The sequence below is a fragment of the Boleophthalmus pectinirostris genome, unplaced genomic scaffold (assembly GCF_026225935.1).
Source record: "Boleophthalmus pectinirostris isolate CB_2022bp ecotype Guang Dong unplaced genomic scaffold, ASM2622593v1 HiC_scaffold_12, whole genome shotgun sequence".
NCBI lineage: Eukaryota > Metazoa > Chordata > Actinopteri > Gobiiformes > Gobiidae > Boleophthalmus > Boleophthalmus pectinirostris.
In genome coordinates, this window is record NW_026571018.1 from 32,904,616 (window position 1) to 32,923,267 (window position 18,652).

At 38.1% G+C, this 18,652-nt stretch overlaps 1 protein-coding gene across 2 annotated transcripts in view; it reads right to left on the bottom strand.

Annotated features, from left to right (window-relative positions):
• Positions 1-18,652, bottom strand: part of gabrg2 (gamma-aminobutyric acid type A receptor subunit gamma2) — a 238,442-nt gene that overhangs the window by 189,154 nt on the left and 30,636 nt on the right. For both annotated transcript variants that reach the window (XM_020938712.2, XM_055148747.1), the window contains exon 2: positions 6,444-6,583. In XM_020938712.2, the coding sequence (XP_020794371.1) occupies positions 6,444-6,583 (140 nt within the window). The remainder of the gene's footprint in view (positions 1-6,443; positions 6,584-18,652) is intronic.

Consider the following 18,652-nt stretch of genomic DNA (forward strand, 5'->3'; position numbering starts at 1 on the left):
GAAGAGTGGGTGAGAAAGAAAGAAGTCAGAGAGAGGGGAAAAGAGGAGGAGACAGGTGAGAGAGAAAAAAAAGAGAGAGAGGAAGAGAGCGCTCAGGGAAGGGGGTGAGAGAGAAAGAGAAGGGGGAGAGATGGAGAAAGAAACCTGAGGAGAGGAGGTGTGAGAGAAAGAGAAAAGAAACAGAGGGAGAGAAAGAACTGGGCAGACGGGATGAGAGAAAAAGAGAAGAGAGAAAGAGAGGGACAGAGAGCTGGGGAGAGGAGGTGAGAGAGAAAGAGAAGAGAGAGAGGGGGAGAGAGAGCTGAGGAGAGGGAGTGAGACAGAAAAAAGAAGAGAGAGGGAGAGAGAGCTGGGGAGAAGGGGTGAGAGAGAAAGAGAAGAGAAAGAGAGGAAGAGAGATCTGGGGTGAGAGAGAAAGAGAAGAGAGAGAGAGGGAGAGAGAGCTGGGGAGAGGGGGTGAGAGAGAAAGAGAAGTGAGAGAGAGCTGAGAAGAGGAGTGAGAGAGAAAAAAGAAGAGAGAGGGAGAGAGAGGTGAGGAGAGGGGGTGAGAGAGAAAGAGAAGAGAGAGAGAGAAGAGAGAGCTGAGGAGAAGGGGTGAGAGAGAGAGGGAGAGAAAAGTGAGGAGAGAGGGGGTGAGAGAGAAAGAGAAGTGAGAGGGAGGGAGAGAGGGAGGGCGAGAGAGCTGAGGGGAAGGGGTGAGAGAAAAAGAGAAGAGAGAGAGAGAGCTGGGGAGAGGAGAGGAGAGAGAAAGAGCAGAGAGCGAGAGGAAGAGAGATCTGAGGAGAGGAGGGGACAGAGAAAGAGAAGAGAGAGAGAGAGAGAGAGAGAGCTGGGGAAAAGGGTGTGAGAGAGAAAGAGAAGAGAGAGAGACTGGGGGACTGGGAAGAGAGAGGAAGAGAGGGACTGAGACAGACGGAGAAAAGAGAGAAAGCAAGAGATACTGTATGTCACGTCTACACACTCATAAACCCATTAAGAGAAAGAGAGAGAGAATTAGAAGAGAAAGAGAGAGTGAAGCAGAGAGAGAGAGAAAGTGAGAGATATGTATCATGTATGTATAGACTCGTCACCCGTCAGTGGTCACATGTGTGGGTGTCCGGCACCTCAGGGTGACTCACGCTCTGTGATGATACATACACTTTATTCATACACACAGTTAATAACACGATTAATCAAGAATCTAATCTCTTTTCTGGTGGAGGTTACGGTGCACGAAATGTCCCACACTGGTTTTAAATTCCATGGAGACGAGCAGAGAGACGCCACTAGTTAGACCCTCACAGTTTATGAAGGACATTAGCAAACTCCATCCAAATACGTGATTCTTTCGAGGTTCGGTTTAAATTGATTTCTATTGAAAATCCGTCGCTCCTCCCTCTGTGACCGCTGTTGTCAGACTCGTCGTTCCGGTCTTAAAATGTTCGCGCGGACCTGCTCTACGAGATTCTGTTGCTTTTATTTCGCTATTTTGACCGTAAATTAATATACGGGGGCCCGGTCAAGCAGAAGTAAACAGCAAGGCCAAAAATTCAAGTTAATGCATCTGATATAAAAATGTATTCAACAGATACATATGTACTCTAGTTTATGAAACTGTTTACCTTTTTTCTGTACCATTTTTGGTTCTAAAGTTACATACGTTTTAAACAGACCATGTATGAAACATGGAACAAAAATTATTCCACAAATGTCAAAGATCTGCAAAATCATGTAAATAAATGAATGTATTTCATCATATCTTGTGTTATTCCATCTTTGAACTGTAGATGAAGGTACATGATTATATTTTATTTTTAATTATTTAAAATGATAAAAATTTGCTTGGAAGGACTGACATATATTATAGAAATATTTTCCTTTCATTTTGAAGTAACATTAAAGTTTTTGGAAGAAAAAAAGATGACAAATTATGTAAAATCATGCACCTTCTACTTGCTTGCACAATTTTCCCTCCGTTACTTTTCCCTCTGTTACTTTTCCCTCCGTTACTTTTCCCTCTGTTACTTTTCCCTCCGTTACCATGACCTTTCTTAATAAAAAATCTCATGACTCAAAAAGTAAGAGATTTTTCAACCTAATCTTGTACCATATGGTAGAAAACTATATGAAGCAAATATTCAAACCAGTTTGTTAAGGATATGTAAGTGAGAACCGCTAGTTATCACTGTTTGTATTTATTGCCCAAAAAGTGCTGCATATTTCATTCCCTCCGTTACAGACATGAGTTTTTAAATTTTTTGTCAACAACTTGAAAGAATATCACAGGGTTTAACTTTACCCTGTTGGAGTGTAACTCTTTCCTACATTCTGATACTTTACTTATTTCAATAGTCCCTCTAGTTTCTGAATAAGAGCTATTTGAATGTAAAAAATCTGCCCCTGTTTCCCTCCGTTACCACTTGACCGAACCCACGGACACAATAACAGACCAATCAGGCGCTTTCTTTCTCCAAAGTTGCTACCGCTATGGTGTTATTGTGTTATGATTGACAGCTACCATGGCTGGTTGCTAAGCGTCCGCTCCCTGTCGAATCAGCGGCTTGTGGCGGGAATGGAATGGGCGCGTACCTTCAACAACCAGGAAGAGATGGTAGTGCGCTGTTAGCATGCTAGTTGTTGTTGGTATCTGAAACTACTTTTTACGTTTAGTTCAGAAGTTTGGCAGTTCCAGGGCTGAAATTATCCAAATTATTCTAGTGAAGGTGCATGGATTTTAAAAACACAATGGAGCTCCTCCTGTAATATCACATAACATCACAAGTTGGAGCATTTTAAATTTAAATTTGAGGCTACATTTATATGATGACGTCTCAACAGAAGACGCAGAAGTGGCATCGCATCTTCACTTTTTATTTTACGTTTAAACGAGCATTTTCGGGAGGAAATCTGTGATGCAAAAGTGTGTGGAAGTCGATTGGGTGTGCATGCCAGGCGGCTCGGCGGTGATGCATGTATATGACGTAAACGTGTACGCGGCGTGAGCAGATCTGACCAGAGTTTTTCATCTTGGGCAGTGTAGATGGAAACGCTATGGTGGAGTGTATTCAACTTTTCCACTCTGGAGGGCAGTTTCAGATTTTTGCGTTTTTAAGCCCCAAAGACGCCGTCACCATCTAAACCAAACATGTCAAACTCAGGCCCGGGGACCAAATTTGGCCCGTGATATAATTATATTTGGCCCGCGACATCACATCAAATATGTATTAGAGCTGCCCGCCTGCTACAAATAGGCTATAAAGACATTATTTATTTAATATGTTGTTATTATTTTATATTATGCTTGTTCTGAATTCAATGTTTAAGGCAAGGCAAGTTTATTTGTATAGCACAATTCGTACACAAAGTAATTCAAAGTGCTTTACAGAATAAGAAATACATTAAAATCATAATAAAAACAAATCAAAACATAAATAATCATGAAGATTAAAATTTTAAAAAAGAGAGACATAAATTGGAGAGAAGAGTGCGGAATGAAAACCTTTCAGTCATATGCACAGTCAAACAGAAATGTTTTGAGTCTGGATTTAAACAGCGTCACAGTTTAAGTTGTTTAAGCAAAACTATTAATAAACATTTATTTTAATAAGAAAAGGTTTAACATTACATATCTGGAAACAAGAGAAAACATACAGATGATGACATTTTTCAACAAATATTTAGTTTGGCCCACGACTTAGTCCCAGTTTTTTTTTATTTTGGCTTTGACACCCCTGGTTTAAACGAAAGGCACTTCCCGATAAAATATTTAGTCGTTTTTACCCACAAGCGTTTTTGTGTAACAGGCCCTTAGAGAAGAACTTAGTCTAAATCTGCAGGGTTTGTGAGTTAAACATCTCTGAATGAAACAAAACACAACTCCTGGTATGTTTGCAATGAGGAAACATTATAACTTAGATCAGAAAATAGCGTAATATGAGCCTTTTAACTACTGTATTTCGGTTTTTCGGGCTTTTATATAAGTACAGACTATACTGCATATGAGTATCTGCTTTAATTTACTTTTCCACTTCTTTATCATACACCGCATTTGCATTTTCAACAGAGAGCGAGCCAGAAGCAAAATGAGCAGTGAAAACAGATTTGAGCTTGAATAAACCTTACACCGTCTGCGTTTTTACACGGCAGATGTTTCTCTCTTTGGCCTTTTCGGTTCACGTGCAAATGCCTGACACCACGCATGCTGCTTTTCACTAAACTTTTTTCACATTTTTATGCAAATCCACTGTGCTTTTCTGTGTAAAAAGGGCAGAATAATTACGTGTGTTTAGTATGATGACAATGAAGGCCGATGGGACAAAATGGCTGCCACTTTTCCTCGGCAAAGTGTAAAAGAGGAGTTTTATAATGTTACAAATTGTCCAGCAACTCTGAGTGTCTAGTGAAAATGTGAAAGGTTCTATATTAATGCAAAACTGACTCCTGTGACCTTTAAGGGCCTGTTTACACGAGAACGCTTGCGGGTAAAAACAAAAGAATATTTTATCGGAAGTGCCTTTCGTTTAGACGGTGACGGCGTTTTTGGAGCTTAAAAAAACAAAAATCTGAAACCACCCTCCAGAGTGGAAAAGTTGAATACGCTCCGTCGTATTGCTTCCGTCTACACTGCCCAAGACGCAAAACTCTGGTCAGATCTGCTCACGCCTTTTATGTGTTTACGTCACATACATCAGCACCTCCCGTCGCCACCAAGCCGCCTGGCATGCGTACCCAATCCAACTCCACACACTTTTGTCACCGTATGCACGTAGATTTCCTCCCGAAAACGCTCGTCTAAACGCGACATAAAAGGTGAAGACGCAACTCCATTTTTGCGTTTTCTGTTCAGACCGTCATCATATAAACGTAGCCTCAGTTAAGTTATAATATTATTATCTCATCAAAAACAAACCTGGAATTGTGTTTTGTCTTTCTACATCTCCAAAGCTCAAAATGCTCTGTTCCACCTTCTGATGTTTTCAAATTAAGAGGTACTTTTGACCTTTTGTTCGGTAGAGATTGGCATTTCCCGCTGGAATTACCCAATTTATTCTAAAAAAAGGTGTATGGAGTATGTATGAAGACACAGTGAAGTACTTCCTGTATGACCACATGACATCACAAGGTGGAACAGGGGGTTTGAGGGAAGAACTCATCCTAAATATGAAGGGTGTTAAAAAACGATGGGACAAGACACAATTTCCACAAGACGAGACCAGATACGAGATTGAGATTAAACATAATTCCTAATATATAAATTTAATGGTTCAGTTTCCAATTTTGACCTCACTTTTTTTTCTTTTTTATTTGATTGAATATGTTGGTTTCCATTCTTGTACTGCTTTTTGGAACAGTAAGAGATGTAACTCACCAACACGTAAGCCTTTTTCATCCAATCCAAATTAGAGGTAAGATCTTAAGACCGAGCCCAAGGTCGGGTCGGGCCTAAAATGTCAATCATTACTTCGGGTCGGGTCGGGCTTCTCTCTCGCTGACTTTTTTTCAAATAAATATATGTTTATAAAATGTATGCTAAAACGATGTGTGGATACTAAACTAAGGAATACTTGTTATAAAATAAATAATATGGATAAAACAGAGAAGTAATGTAATGTAATTGCTATTTAACTACTAAACAGGATCCGCAGAGCCAGAGCTCTGCGCACGTGAACGCCCCCTCTTCATTTAATAATCTTCCCCTCCGCAAGTCTGCATCTATTTTGACCTGGTGTCCCCAATATGGAGGAGCAAGAAGTTAAGGATAAACTAAAGGCAGGAGAACTGAAAAGACAAACACGCACCGGTAAGAGTGAGGTGTGGAAAAGCTTCAAATTGATTGTTGAAAATGCTACAGAAACTTGCGTTGGCTTCGCTGAATGTCGTCAATGTGGCGCTTTGCTTTCATACGCGAGTCCTCACAAATAAAATATGGCATTTCGGGTTTGCTTCGGGCTCGGGCCTGCAAATCAAGTTAATTGGTCGGGCTCGGGCCGGGTCGGGTCGGCTGGATTTTTTAGGCCCGATCTCACCTCTAATCCAAATGTAAACACTTCGGGAAAAAATCTCGCGAGATATTTTTTCTCGTGTGCACAACCTTGCGGCAATTTTGTCTTGTGGCGCGAGATCTTGTACAGTCGCTTGTGTTAAACATGTGCGAATGAAACAAAACACAGCTCCAGGTATGTTTGTGATCAGGAAACAAAACCTTTAAAGAAGACATACTGCGCTTGTGTGGATTGTTATGTTATAATTTGAGCATTTTAAATCTCAGTATTCATCTAAAACGGCTTAACAAAAGAAACAACTCCGCTGATTTCTATGTTTGAAAACTGCGGTGCCCAACAGGAGCTGACGTCGCTGTAAACGTCACCACAACAAAGAGCCATGCAGTTGTCGGCACCTCCTCTGAACAGCTAAAACTCCATCATTACAGTAACTATAGCGACCGAGAGAAGAAGCGAGCCCACCTCCGATGTCAGGCCTGAGCTTGTTGTCGTAGCCGTCCAGCAGACCGTTGAGGATGTGGGTGACGTCGCTCTCGTACACTTTGGGGGTGAGCACCCACGTTTTGTTGGACACCTCGTCATCGTCGTCGTTCTGGAAGGAGCTGAGGAGGAGAAGAAAAGAGAAGAAGAAAAGAGAGGAGATTAAGCGGAGATGAAAAAGTGAGCGATAAGCAAACTATGCTTTCCTAAAATGTTACTCATTTCTCAAAAACACCTACTACTACTACTACTACTACTACTACTACTACTACTACTACTACTACTACTACTACTACTACTACTACTACTACTACTACTACTACTACTACTACTACTACTACAATGACACCTACTACTACTACTACTACAAAGACACCTACTACTACTACTACTACTACTACTACTACTACTACTACTACTACTACTACTACTACTACAACTACGACTACTACTACTACTACTACTACTACTACTACTACTACTACTACTACTACTACTACTACTACTACTACTACGACACCTACTACTACTACTACTACTACTACTACTACTACTACTACTACTACTACTACTGACACTACTACTACTACTACTACTACTACTACTACTACTAGACACTACTACTACTACTACTACTACTACTACTACAATGACACCTACTACTACTACTACTACTACTACTACTACTACTACTACTACTACTACTACTACTACTACTACTACTACTACTACTACTACTACTACTACTACTACTACTACTACTACAAAGACACCTACTACTACTACTACTACTACTACTACTACTACTACTACTACTACTAGACTACTACTACTACTACTACTACTACTCCTACTACTACTACAAAGACTACTACTACTACTACTACTACTACTACTACTACTACTACTACTACTAACTACTACTACTACTAGTACTACTACTAAAACACCTACTACTAGTACTACTACTACAAAGACACCTACTACTACTACTAATATTACTACTACTACCATTACTAAAACAATTACTAGTAGTACTACTAAAACACCTACTACTACTACTACTACTACTACTACTACTACTACTACTACTACACTACTACTACTACTACTACTACTACTACTACTACTACTACTACTACTACAAAATACCTACTACTACTGCAACACCAACTGCAACACCTACTACTACAACTACTACTACTACTACTACTACTACTACTACTACTACTACTACTACTACTACTACTACTACTACTACTACTACTATTTCTGCTGCTAGTACTATGTCTGCTTCTATTACTACTACTTCTACTACTACAGATTCATGTGAATGTACAAGTACTTTTGAAAATAATTCTTACAAAAAAAACAAACAAAAAAAATCTCAAAATTCATATTAAATACACCCACTGTCACTCAAAATAGATCAGAATAAAGACCTGCATTATTTTATCCGAAAAAGTATTGTTTCATTAGACAAACCATTCATTGGAAAACTCCCTTTTCTGTAGGAAATATACTGTACATAAACCTGGACTAAACCTTAATATAATAATAAAGCAATACAATAAAAAGAATAAAAAGAACCCAGCTCATTTGTTCCTATTTGGAGCGTAAAAGTTCACGAGCGAACGTACGAGACGACAAATGTGAGATTACGCAGGTGACGGGCCCTGGCGTGTACGTAATAGTGTTTTTCATCTGAGGTTTGATCATGCGTGATAATGTACACTTCCACACCAGCTGAGCACCCACATACGACTGTCAGGGGCCAATTTACAACACGGCCCCTGTATGTTTTCATTTACATGTACTTACAGTTACTACAACACGTACAGTACACTTTACTCCGGGACAAATGCGTCTACTCAAACAATACCCGACCCATATTACGGTATTTTCTGATCCATGTTTTCATACGAGGCGATGGTGAACAGAACTTCGTCCGAGCGGGAATAGATGCTACGAAATTTAGGTTGGGTTAGCTCAAAAAATATATGTTGAAATGGTTGGTGGAGATATGCAAAATCAGAAATAAATAAGAAATCAAAAAAAGAGAGATTGCAAAAAAAAGATTAATATAAATAAGATAAGAACAAACAGCATAATATTTCAAATAAGCTGGATTCTGTAAATGCAGAAAGTTTAGTGAAATATTCTGGGCCATGTTTTAGAACTTTTCTGTAGAACTGTCAAAATGATGCCACATTTTGTCGAATACTTATACATATACATATACTTATACTTGTACTTTATAAATAGATTAGAATTATTCTACGGAAAACATTCAGTACTGCTCAAACCCTGATGCATCCAAATGTTGTGTCAAAATATACAAAAAATGCACCAATTAACATTTTCCATTACATTTTTTTTAAAGGTTCACTGTGTAACTTTTCTGTTGGCGGTCCCTCTGTTTGTTTCTATGGATATGTCATTGCTCTGATTAAAATTTTCCACAATTACATTAAACAGTTCCCTCTTTACATTTACAATTCAAAAATTCCTTGAAAAACAGGCTGTCTGGTTTGGTTTCCATGCAGAAAGAAAGGTTTTGGCCAAATTTATTTATTTTTATTTTTTTTAAATTCTGAATTAATTGTTCTGAATGAAATAGTTCAGAATTAAAATATTCTCCTCTCGACTCCCACATCCCGTGGGAGAGAGCTGAGGTTTAATTATTTGGTTTAATACCAAATAATCATTAGGAGAAATATTTGGTTTAATACCAAATAATCATTAGGAATGAAGTGTTTACATGATCTTTTTAAAGCGGTATTATTTTTTTATTCTGAATTAAATTATTTTTAATTGGAATTAAAGCTCTCATGTAAACGTGGCAACTGTGAAACATTCCAGACAAAGTAATAACATCTCCACGAGGAAAAGCATTTAACAGACCCTCCACAAGAAAAGTTACACAATGCACCTTTAAAACCATGTTTACCTTTATCAATACAAGATTCTACAGCACTCAGGTCTACAGTCAATGAAAAATTTAAAATTAGGATTTTACAACTATGGGCACGTTCAAGGTGCAATGTGTAACTTTTCTGGAGAAGAGTCCGCCACCTGCTTGTCTCCATGGAGATGTTATTGCTTTGGCTGGAATATTCCACGGCATGACATTAAACGTATCCATCTAGCATTTACTCATTACAGGTGTTTGTTGCTGAAAAATACAATAATTCCTTCAGTAAATAGGGGCGACTTTCCACAGATCTGAACTGTAATGTAGCGTAGAGGTGCAACCTGCTCATCTCCCTTGTAATAGATCAGTTTAATCTATATTGTGGAACACTCCAGACAATGGAGACAAACAGGTAGCAGATGTGTGGAAATGTTACACATGGATTTAAAAAAAAAAAAAAAAAAAACAGCAACGATTGTATAATAAAAGTAAGTAGTTCCTATTGCAAGTCATGTTTGTGTTGCGGTTGAGCAGACATCTCCTTGTTGTGACATAACCTGGGTGATAATCTCATGGGATTAAGGTTAGAGTTGTTTTTAGGGCAGCCAGCCGCACATGCCCCTAATGCTCCAAGCTGTCATTACACTGACATTGTGCATTTATACTATGGGCTGTACACAAGATACAAGATTATTTAGGCCTGTCATGATGATACGTTTTGAAGCTACAGAGATACGCTGCCGTAAACAATAATACTGAAAGTACTTTATCCCAGTAAACCATTTTAAATAGTATCATTAAAAGGCCTGAGCTGCAGCACATATATAACAGAATGAAGCAATAAGTGGCCATAGAATGTATTTATTTGACCTTTTACAGCTCAAATGTTGTTGTAATAAAATAAAATACTCAATATCTTCTCACTTTTACAAAGAAATTGAAAACACTGAGCCCCAGAATATATTGTTCCAGTTTTTTTTTTTTATTTATTTTTTGTATTATAGTATGTGTGGAGAAGCTGGCCAATGTAGTGTAAAGCAGGAGGCGCTCGCAGAATGTCCCAAAAATGTATTCATAAACACCATGGTATCTGTGCAGCATAATACATATAATACATATTTACAAAAAAAAATAACTGCTCAAATTAGGCAAAAGCAACAGAAATGAACGAACCTAAGGTATCCCCACATGTACCCGGCCACACTGATGCGAACTCTCCGAGAGGCCAAGCTGAACTGCTTTTATAACTCCCCACAGGAAAGACCTCATTCCAAATTACTACAACCTTATTTTACAGGTCAGCTGTTCAGGTAACTTTACTACATGATTAAAGATTAATGATTAAAGTTGACCCGTTTATTTACCTGGGCCTAAATCCCCTTTTAATCCAAGTGTATAACATACATTAAACACTAAATTATATCGATCTAATACACAAAATCCATTAAAAAAAAGGAACTGAAACCAATTCTCCCCTCCACATGGTCTGGCCGAAAACCTCCCAGAGACATAGGCTGTATAAAAGAAGTGGACGAAGCGAGTGTGACGTCACCCACAGCGTTCTGCACCGCTCAAATGAGGCTCACGATGCTCATGGTTACAGGAGCGAATCTGGAGCCAAGCTCCATGTTATGAACAGGATATTTTTGACGAACAAAACAGCAGAAAAAAAAAAAAATCAGGATCATGTGTCGTGGGTTAATACAAACATTTTAAGACCAAAATGACGAGACTCAGTGCTGCAGTTACAGAGAGAGGATCCACAAGATCCCAGTCTAAGTCCACTGGAGCCAGAGTCAGAAGGAGCTGGAAGAGCCTCCTGGCGAACTTCTTATCTGACACGCGGCTAGCGCGTTAGCTATGTCCACTCATATATACAGTCTATGCCCAGAGGCTTTGAATATGTCGGTCGAAGGGCATGTCCCCTCTTCTGTCTCCAGACCATGTGGAGGAACAGGTAAGGAGGTGAGTATGTCTGAAGTAAATAAAATGTATAAATAATTGAATACACTTAACCAAATGAAATATATTTAAAGTAATTTGTGTACGTGTTGTACTAAACAAAGACTAAATTAAACAAACCTGGGATAGTTACATTTAGCAGTTTAGCTGTTTATGAAGAAATTAACAAATGTGAACTGAACTGAAATGAAAAGAGACAGAGACCCACTTTGTCACAGGACATAAGTCAATAAGTAAGTTTACTATTTATTTTGTACAACCATCATACATATGTATGTACGTACATACGTATGTATGTCTGTATGTATGTATGTGTTAAGGTAAAACCAATGGGGTTCAGCTTACTCTTTTTGAGCATGAGAAATGGTCCCAAACATGTACATGCACATATCCTTGTTTGTAATGTACACTGCTCAAACAAAAATTTAAAAAATGAAATGATATAGTAATTATCATGACAGGCCTATGAATATGGTGAATATTGGTAAATATATTTAAAATTATACTCTGAATAGAGAAAAACAAATAACTGTTTTTAATCACAATCGTCAGAAAAATTCCTGTTAAATAATTTCAAACGTCCAGCCCAAAACTTTTCAATATTTCTGTATTTAGTCAGATTTCTCCACACTAAAATATATATTTTTTTTCCTTAATAAACATATAAAGTTGTCATATAGTGTGCTCTTGCTGTGTTGACGTGTCCCTTTGTTGTGTAACTGTTCCTTTCACAGCTTTGACACCTACAACAAAAGCCACTTGAGAAGCTCTGTCCACATGCCCACAGCCTGACCAGATGACCACCGGAGCAAACTCATTATCAAAGTCAAAACGGGTCATTATGTTCTACTAACGGCTCCACAAATGTGAACAAAAATAATCACCAATTTTCTCGCATCTCACGTAACAGCATGAGTCACAGTAATTACACTTTTGCATTGTTAAAGAGTTTTTAAGTCATACGTTTGTTTAATTTAGAGGTGGATTGTGTAACTTTTCTGGTGGAGCGTCCGTCAAATGCTTTTCTCCATGAAGTTATTGCTTTGTCTGGAATGTTTCACGGTATGGCATTAAACCTTTCTTCTTCATCGTGGAGACCAAACCAGACAAAGTTACAGGTCAGATCTGTGGAGAGGTGACCCCGCTCACAGTCAGAATGTCTGTTTTTCTAGGTATTTTTGAGGAAAAAAAGCACCTGGAATTGAATAAATATAAAGTAGAGCTGTTTAATGTCATACTGTGGAACATTCCACGCAGGTGATGGACCCTCAACCAAAAAGTTACACAGTGCACCTTTAACTAAATTACTGTTTTATAATTTTGTTGGCTATACAAAATCAGAAACTTGCTTGATTATAAAAAGGTTGTCAAGTTCTTAAAGAGGAACTATTACACAAAATCGATTTTTGAGTTTTCTACCAGGTTATAATAGATTTTAGATGTCGTCCATGCATGTTTGAGTAATTTAGCGATCTCTTCCGGGTCCTATTCAAACCCTCTTTACGTTTAGCTGTAAGATTCTACAAAGCTCCGCCCACAAGCTTACATCACCCATGCTCCAACATGACAATTCTCCGTAAATATACAAAAAACATGATACAAAACTCTACACAACAACTTCACAGCCCCACTGAGATGTGTGGGAGTTTTATTATCAAGATGCAACTCTGATTGTGTGTTTGTGTGTGTTTTTGGCAAATATAGCGTTTTCAAAACAATACAAGGTGACACGATAATCTAAATATGGTACCTGTTAGCAGTTAATACTAGAGCCCGACCGATATGGATTTTGCTGTGGCTGATATGAAACCGATATAATGGGAGTTGGCGCTGCCGATATAATCGCCGATATATTTAGTGATGTAAAAATTCACCGTAAATGTTGAATTGTTTAAAAAACTTAGGTTTGGCTCTGGTGGATTTTAAATTGGGTTTATTTAGGCAACATTTATTGTTATTCTGCCTCTTTACATCATATTTACAGACAGTAGTTTGGCTTAATGGCATTTTTGCATCACATTCTAGACACTAGTGATGGGTATTCCAGTTCTTTTTAGAGAACCGGCTCTTTTGGCTCGGCTCACTAAAAGCTGCTGGTTCTTTTGGCTCCCAAGTGGCTCTTCAGATTGTTTTGTTGCAAGCAGGACTAAAGCACGTCTAAAGCAGGACTGAATCAGGACTGAACCAGGTTTAAACCAGGACTGAAAAAGGACTAAACCGGGACTTATTTATTTTATGCTAAACTACAGTCAAATATGCTCTTTTTTTTTTTTTTTTTTAATCCTACGTACACGCAAATTTCTCAAAGTTTCGTTTTGAGCCGATAGCCGATATGCATAAAGTTGCCCATATCAGCCGATAATATCAGCCAACCGATATATCGGTCGGGCTCTAGTTAATACCACATAAAAGTAAAATATCCCCTGTTGAAAGTGTTGTACATGGACTCTAAAACTAACTACAAAACTACAGAAATATGACTTTACACCGTTCTTGAAAAAAAGGTTGCAAATGTATTTTCTTAGTTGCATCTTAGTTGCATCTTAGCAGTCTATGGCGTTTTCTTCCTGAAATTCTAATACTGTGTAACCTATTTTTCGGACTATAAGGCATTCCTGACTATAAGGTGCAATGTCAATAATGCTGAATTCTCTGGTCTATTTTCATACATAAGGTGCACCAGATTATAAGGTGCATTAAGAAACAAACAGAAACAAACAGACGACACTTGAGACTGATCCATTGGCAGATCATAGAGTAACTCACCTGTCATTGCCTCTCTGTCTTGATGAATGTGAATGTGGGTGGATCATTTAATTTTTTTTTTTTTTTTTTTTCCTACGAGGACGACTCAAATATACATTGAGTATTAATGTGTTTAATGCAGCTTTGTGCACATTTATTTACGTTTTACAGAAACTAAACTTAAAACCACATGGCTCATTTGCATAAATTATAAGCTCTGAAAAAAAAAGCTCGCTCCTTGTGCTTCTAATTCATCACCTTCTGTCGGACTAAGTCTGCAGGTCGTACGCATAGACCGTAGATGAATGAACATATATTCTCTGTAGCATTTCACTGATGTCATAAATGCCGATGCAGAACTATACTTCACCCTTTACTCCGCGAGGCTTCTGACTACGGTAGCCGGTAAAACATTTTGACAGATTTTTGAGCACCGTGTACAACATAAAATCGGCTCAAAGTCAGTAAGCACAACCAGAATTAATACATAAGGCGCACTGTCGATTTGGGGGAAAATTAAAGGATTTTATGTGCACCGTATAGTCCGAAAAATATGGTATTTTTAAAACATCTCCGGCCCTACATACACCTTGTGATGAAGCAGAAGTTTTCAAGTTAATAGCTGCTTTTTACCTTTACTTCAGCAGAGATTTGCAATTCCATGGCTGAAATTATCCAAATGATTCTAGTGAAGGTGTATGGAGTTTGGAAACACAGTGGAGCACTTCCCGTGTTATCACATTACACCGAGCTGGAACAGAGTGTTTTCCATTTGAGAGAACTCAGCCTAAATATTCAGGATTTGTGTGTTAAACATATGTGAATGTAGATACACTCCAGGTATTTTCGTGATGAGGAAACAACATAACATAAATCAGAAAATTGCGTGATAAGAGCCCTTTAAGCCCTAGTTTCTCCCCGATCTGTGTGATGACATGCTTTCCATAATGTGTGCATCCATGTGTGCATTAGGATTCCGACAGAAGGCTTCAGCCCCAAATATTATGCATGAACCATAATTAATATTCTGTTAGCATCAAGCTGCCAAGAATTAGCATGAGGTGGGAGGAAAGGGGTGGCTACAGAAGACTGCCTGCAATGGGAATATAATGTTACACTCATATATATGACTTTGTCTTTTACTAAGGGGTAGAGCCACTTTGCAGACTGTCAAAAAGATAGAAAGTCAAATACTAATCTATACTCAAACTAGTATCGAAAGTATATATTAGTTTGAATAAGTATCAATACCAAAAAGTCATATTCACAGGAAAGAATGAACCTTTCCTGAATAGTTTTAGAATGATCTTGAGCTGTTTCAGAACAAGTATAAGAGCACTTATGTTCAGACTGCAGCCTGAAGTGACCCAAATCTGATTTTTTGGCCTCTATGTGACCTGTATCTGATCTTTTAATGACAGTCTGAACGACACAGATCTGATTTTTTTCAAATGTGACCCAGACCACTTCGAAATGTTGTCCTAAAACCGATACATATCTGATCTTTTGACATGCGACTTCAGTGTGAACGGCCAAAGCGCATTCATCCGACCTACACGTTATCAACAAGACACAAACGTCACTATTCTGCGTTGAAGTAGGAGAAAATTGTTAATGAACTCCATGTCACTGAAGCGAAGCACATCACCACTCACCGCTCTTGGCTACGTCTCCACATCCACACGTTCCTTTCAACCCACAAAACACCACGGCCAAAAACCTCGTGCTTCTCCTTCTCAATCTCCTCCTTAAAACAAGTAAGTTGTTCATGTTCTGGCTCCGGTACGAGAGGAACTTTAAAATCGCCAGGTGCTCGATGCTGCGTCCGTGTTTGGACAACTTCCGTAAACACAGAGCACGCTCGCTGCGGTTGACGCCATCGTGTCTCCAGTGCACATGCGGGACACTTTAGGGCCGTTTAATGTTCACACTGGAAATCACATACAAGTCTCATTTAATTGGAAATGTGAACAGCCTCAGAAAAACAATGGAACCTACCAAACCTGGACTCAAACCAATATTTGGACAGTTCATAATTGGCATGTGTTAAACAGCCTATATTACAGATCTATAGTATGTTATTATGTTGTTTCCTCTTCACAAACTTACCTGAAGTTGTGTCTTTTTTTTTTTTTTTTCCATTCTGAAATGTTTAACACAAAAACCATGCATATTTAGGCTGAGTTCTCTTTTCCTTATTGCGATGTCATGTGGTAATATCAGGTCCATTGTGTGTTTAAACTCCATACACCTTGAATAGAATCATTTGGATCATTTCAGCCATTTCAGGTAAAAAGTCGCTTGAAAACTACTACTGCATGAGATCACAAGGTGTAACAAAGCATTTTGAGCTTTGGCGATGCAGACAGAGTAATAATAAGTGTTAGTCAAAAATGTATGAATGAAACAAAACACTCCATGTATATTTTTTGAGGAGGTTCTCAAATTCTAACAAGGATTAAAGCTCACAAGAGTCATCTTTGTTAAAGGTTCAATCTAGGGGTGGGTATCATTAAGAAGTTGCGGATACGATACATACCTCGATACACAGGCCACGATACGATACATATCTCGATACAGTGCACTTTCGATTCAATGTGATATATTTCAAATTGATTCAATCGTGGCTGTGATACTAAAAGTCTTTGTTAAACCATTTCTTGTGCAAATTTCATATCAAACACAAACATTTTAATCATCAAAACAGTAAAAAATATCAAATGTGTTGCATGAATCAGCTTCCTTTCACTCCACAAGCAACAAAACTGTAGCTCTGTAACAAAACAATTTAGTAAAACACACTTAAAAATACTCTTGGCGATATATCGATACAGTAGCCCACGATATCGATACTGTATCATCACATTAAACGATATGATACAGCGATATTCCGATATTTTTGCACACCCCTAGTCCGATCATACGCAAAGACATTCGGAGTAAAATTGCTTTTGATACACATTTTCTGAACATAATAAATACTTTTAATCATTTATAAAAGCACCAAACACATAAAATAGTCAATATTCTTCCTGGAGAAAAGTCTCTAAACCACATTAGACAATTAGAAATGACATAATCTCGACTAAAATTTATTCAATTGCACAGCCCTAACATGCAGATAACCAAAAGTACTAATATACAACAATGAAGAAAACAAAAATGGTAAGAACCAACATCCTAGAACCTAAGGAGGTCTAAACCAGCACAAAGCAGCTACATGGTAAAGACTCACAATGAGAACGCACTAAGATAATTATATGCACCTTTTATTCAATTTATTTCACTAATGTGTGCTTAATGAGCCTGTGATTTACGATGACAGCAGTTCATTACCGCGTCAAAGGTCTGCACTGCCTAAAATCTGTATTCTCTCAGTTCACTGGTGGGACTGGATCAGATTAGAAAGGCCCCGAAGAACATAGAAACATGACATATGATGATTTTATAACATAACCTCATTACAAATACTAATTTACGTGTTTTGCATCAGGAGGCATTGCTACAAAAATGAGAAAGAATTGTAATATTCGGGGTGCAGTTATTCAAAATAGATAAAATGTTCACTTTAAACGTAACTGTCGCCATGGAGACAAGCACAAGGCCGAGTTATACGTCAGATCAGCAGAGAGGCGAGGCCGCTCACATTATCAACAATGTATTTTCTAAGTATATAACAGGGATATCCAAACACATACAGTACTGAAATATAGTCAGTGTTGGGGAGTAACAGATTACATGTACCAGAGTTACGTAATCAGAGTACAAATTATGAGTAACTGTATTCAGTTACAGTTACTGTTTCAGTGAGTGGTAATTGGATTACAGTTACTTTGTTGAAATAAATGTATTACACGGCGGGATTTTCCTGTTTTCACATTTTGGGCTAAACCCCCTTTTTTTTTCAGTAATTCCACTCATTGCTGGACACTAAACCAAGTCTAAAACCAGGTCTAAACTAGATCTAAACCAGAACTAAAACAGTATTAAACCAGGACTAAAACCAGGACCAAAACCAGGTCTAAACTATATCTAAACTAGAACTAAAACAGTATTAAACCAGGACTAAAACCAGGACCAAAACCAGGTCTAAACTAGATCTAAACCAGAACTAAAACAGTATTAAACCAGGACTAAAACCAGGACCAAAACCAGGTCTAAACTAGATCTAAACCAGAACTAAAACAGTATTAAACCAGGACTAAAACCAGGACCAAAACCAGGTCTAAACTAGATGTAAACCAGAACTAAAACAGTGTTAAACCAGGACTAAAACCAGGACCAAAACCAGGTCTAAACTAGATCTAAACCAGGATTAAAACCAGGCCTTAATCAGGAATAAATCAGGTCTAAACCAGGAGTAAACCAAGACTAAACCAGGACTAAAACAGGATTTAACAGGACTAAACCATGACGTGCGGATCGTGTCTCTTTCTATTTCTATCAATAATATTTTTAATTTGGTTAAGTAAAGTTTGGGCTTTTTATTGTCTTTTAGCAAACAAAACATCTTAAGTGAAGATGTCCGAGTCTTTGCTTCTTTTCAGCAAATCAAGAAATCCAAAGTATT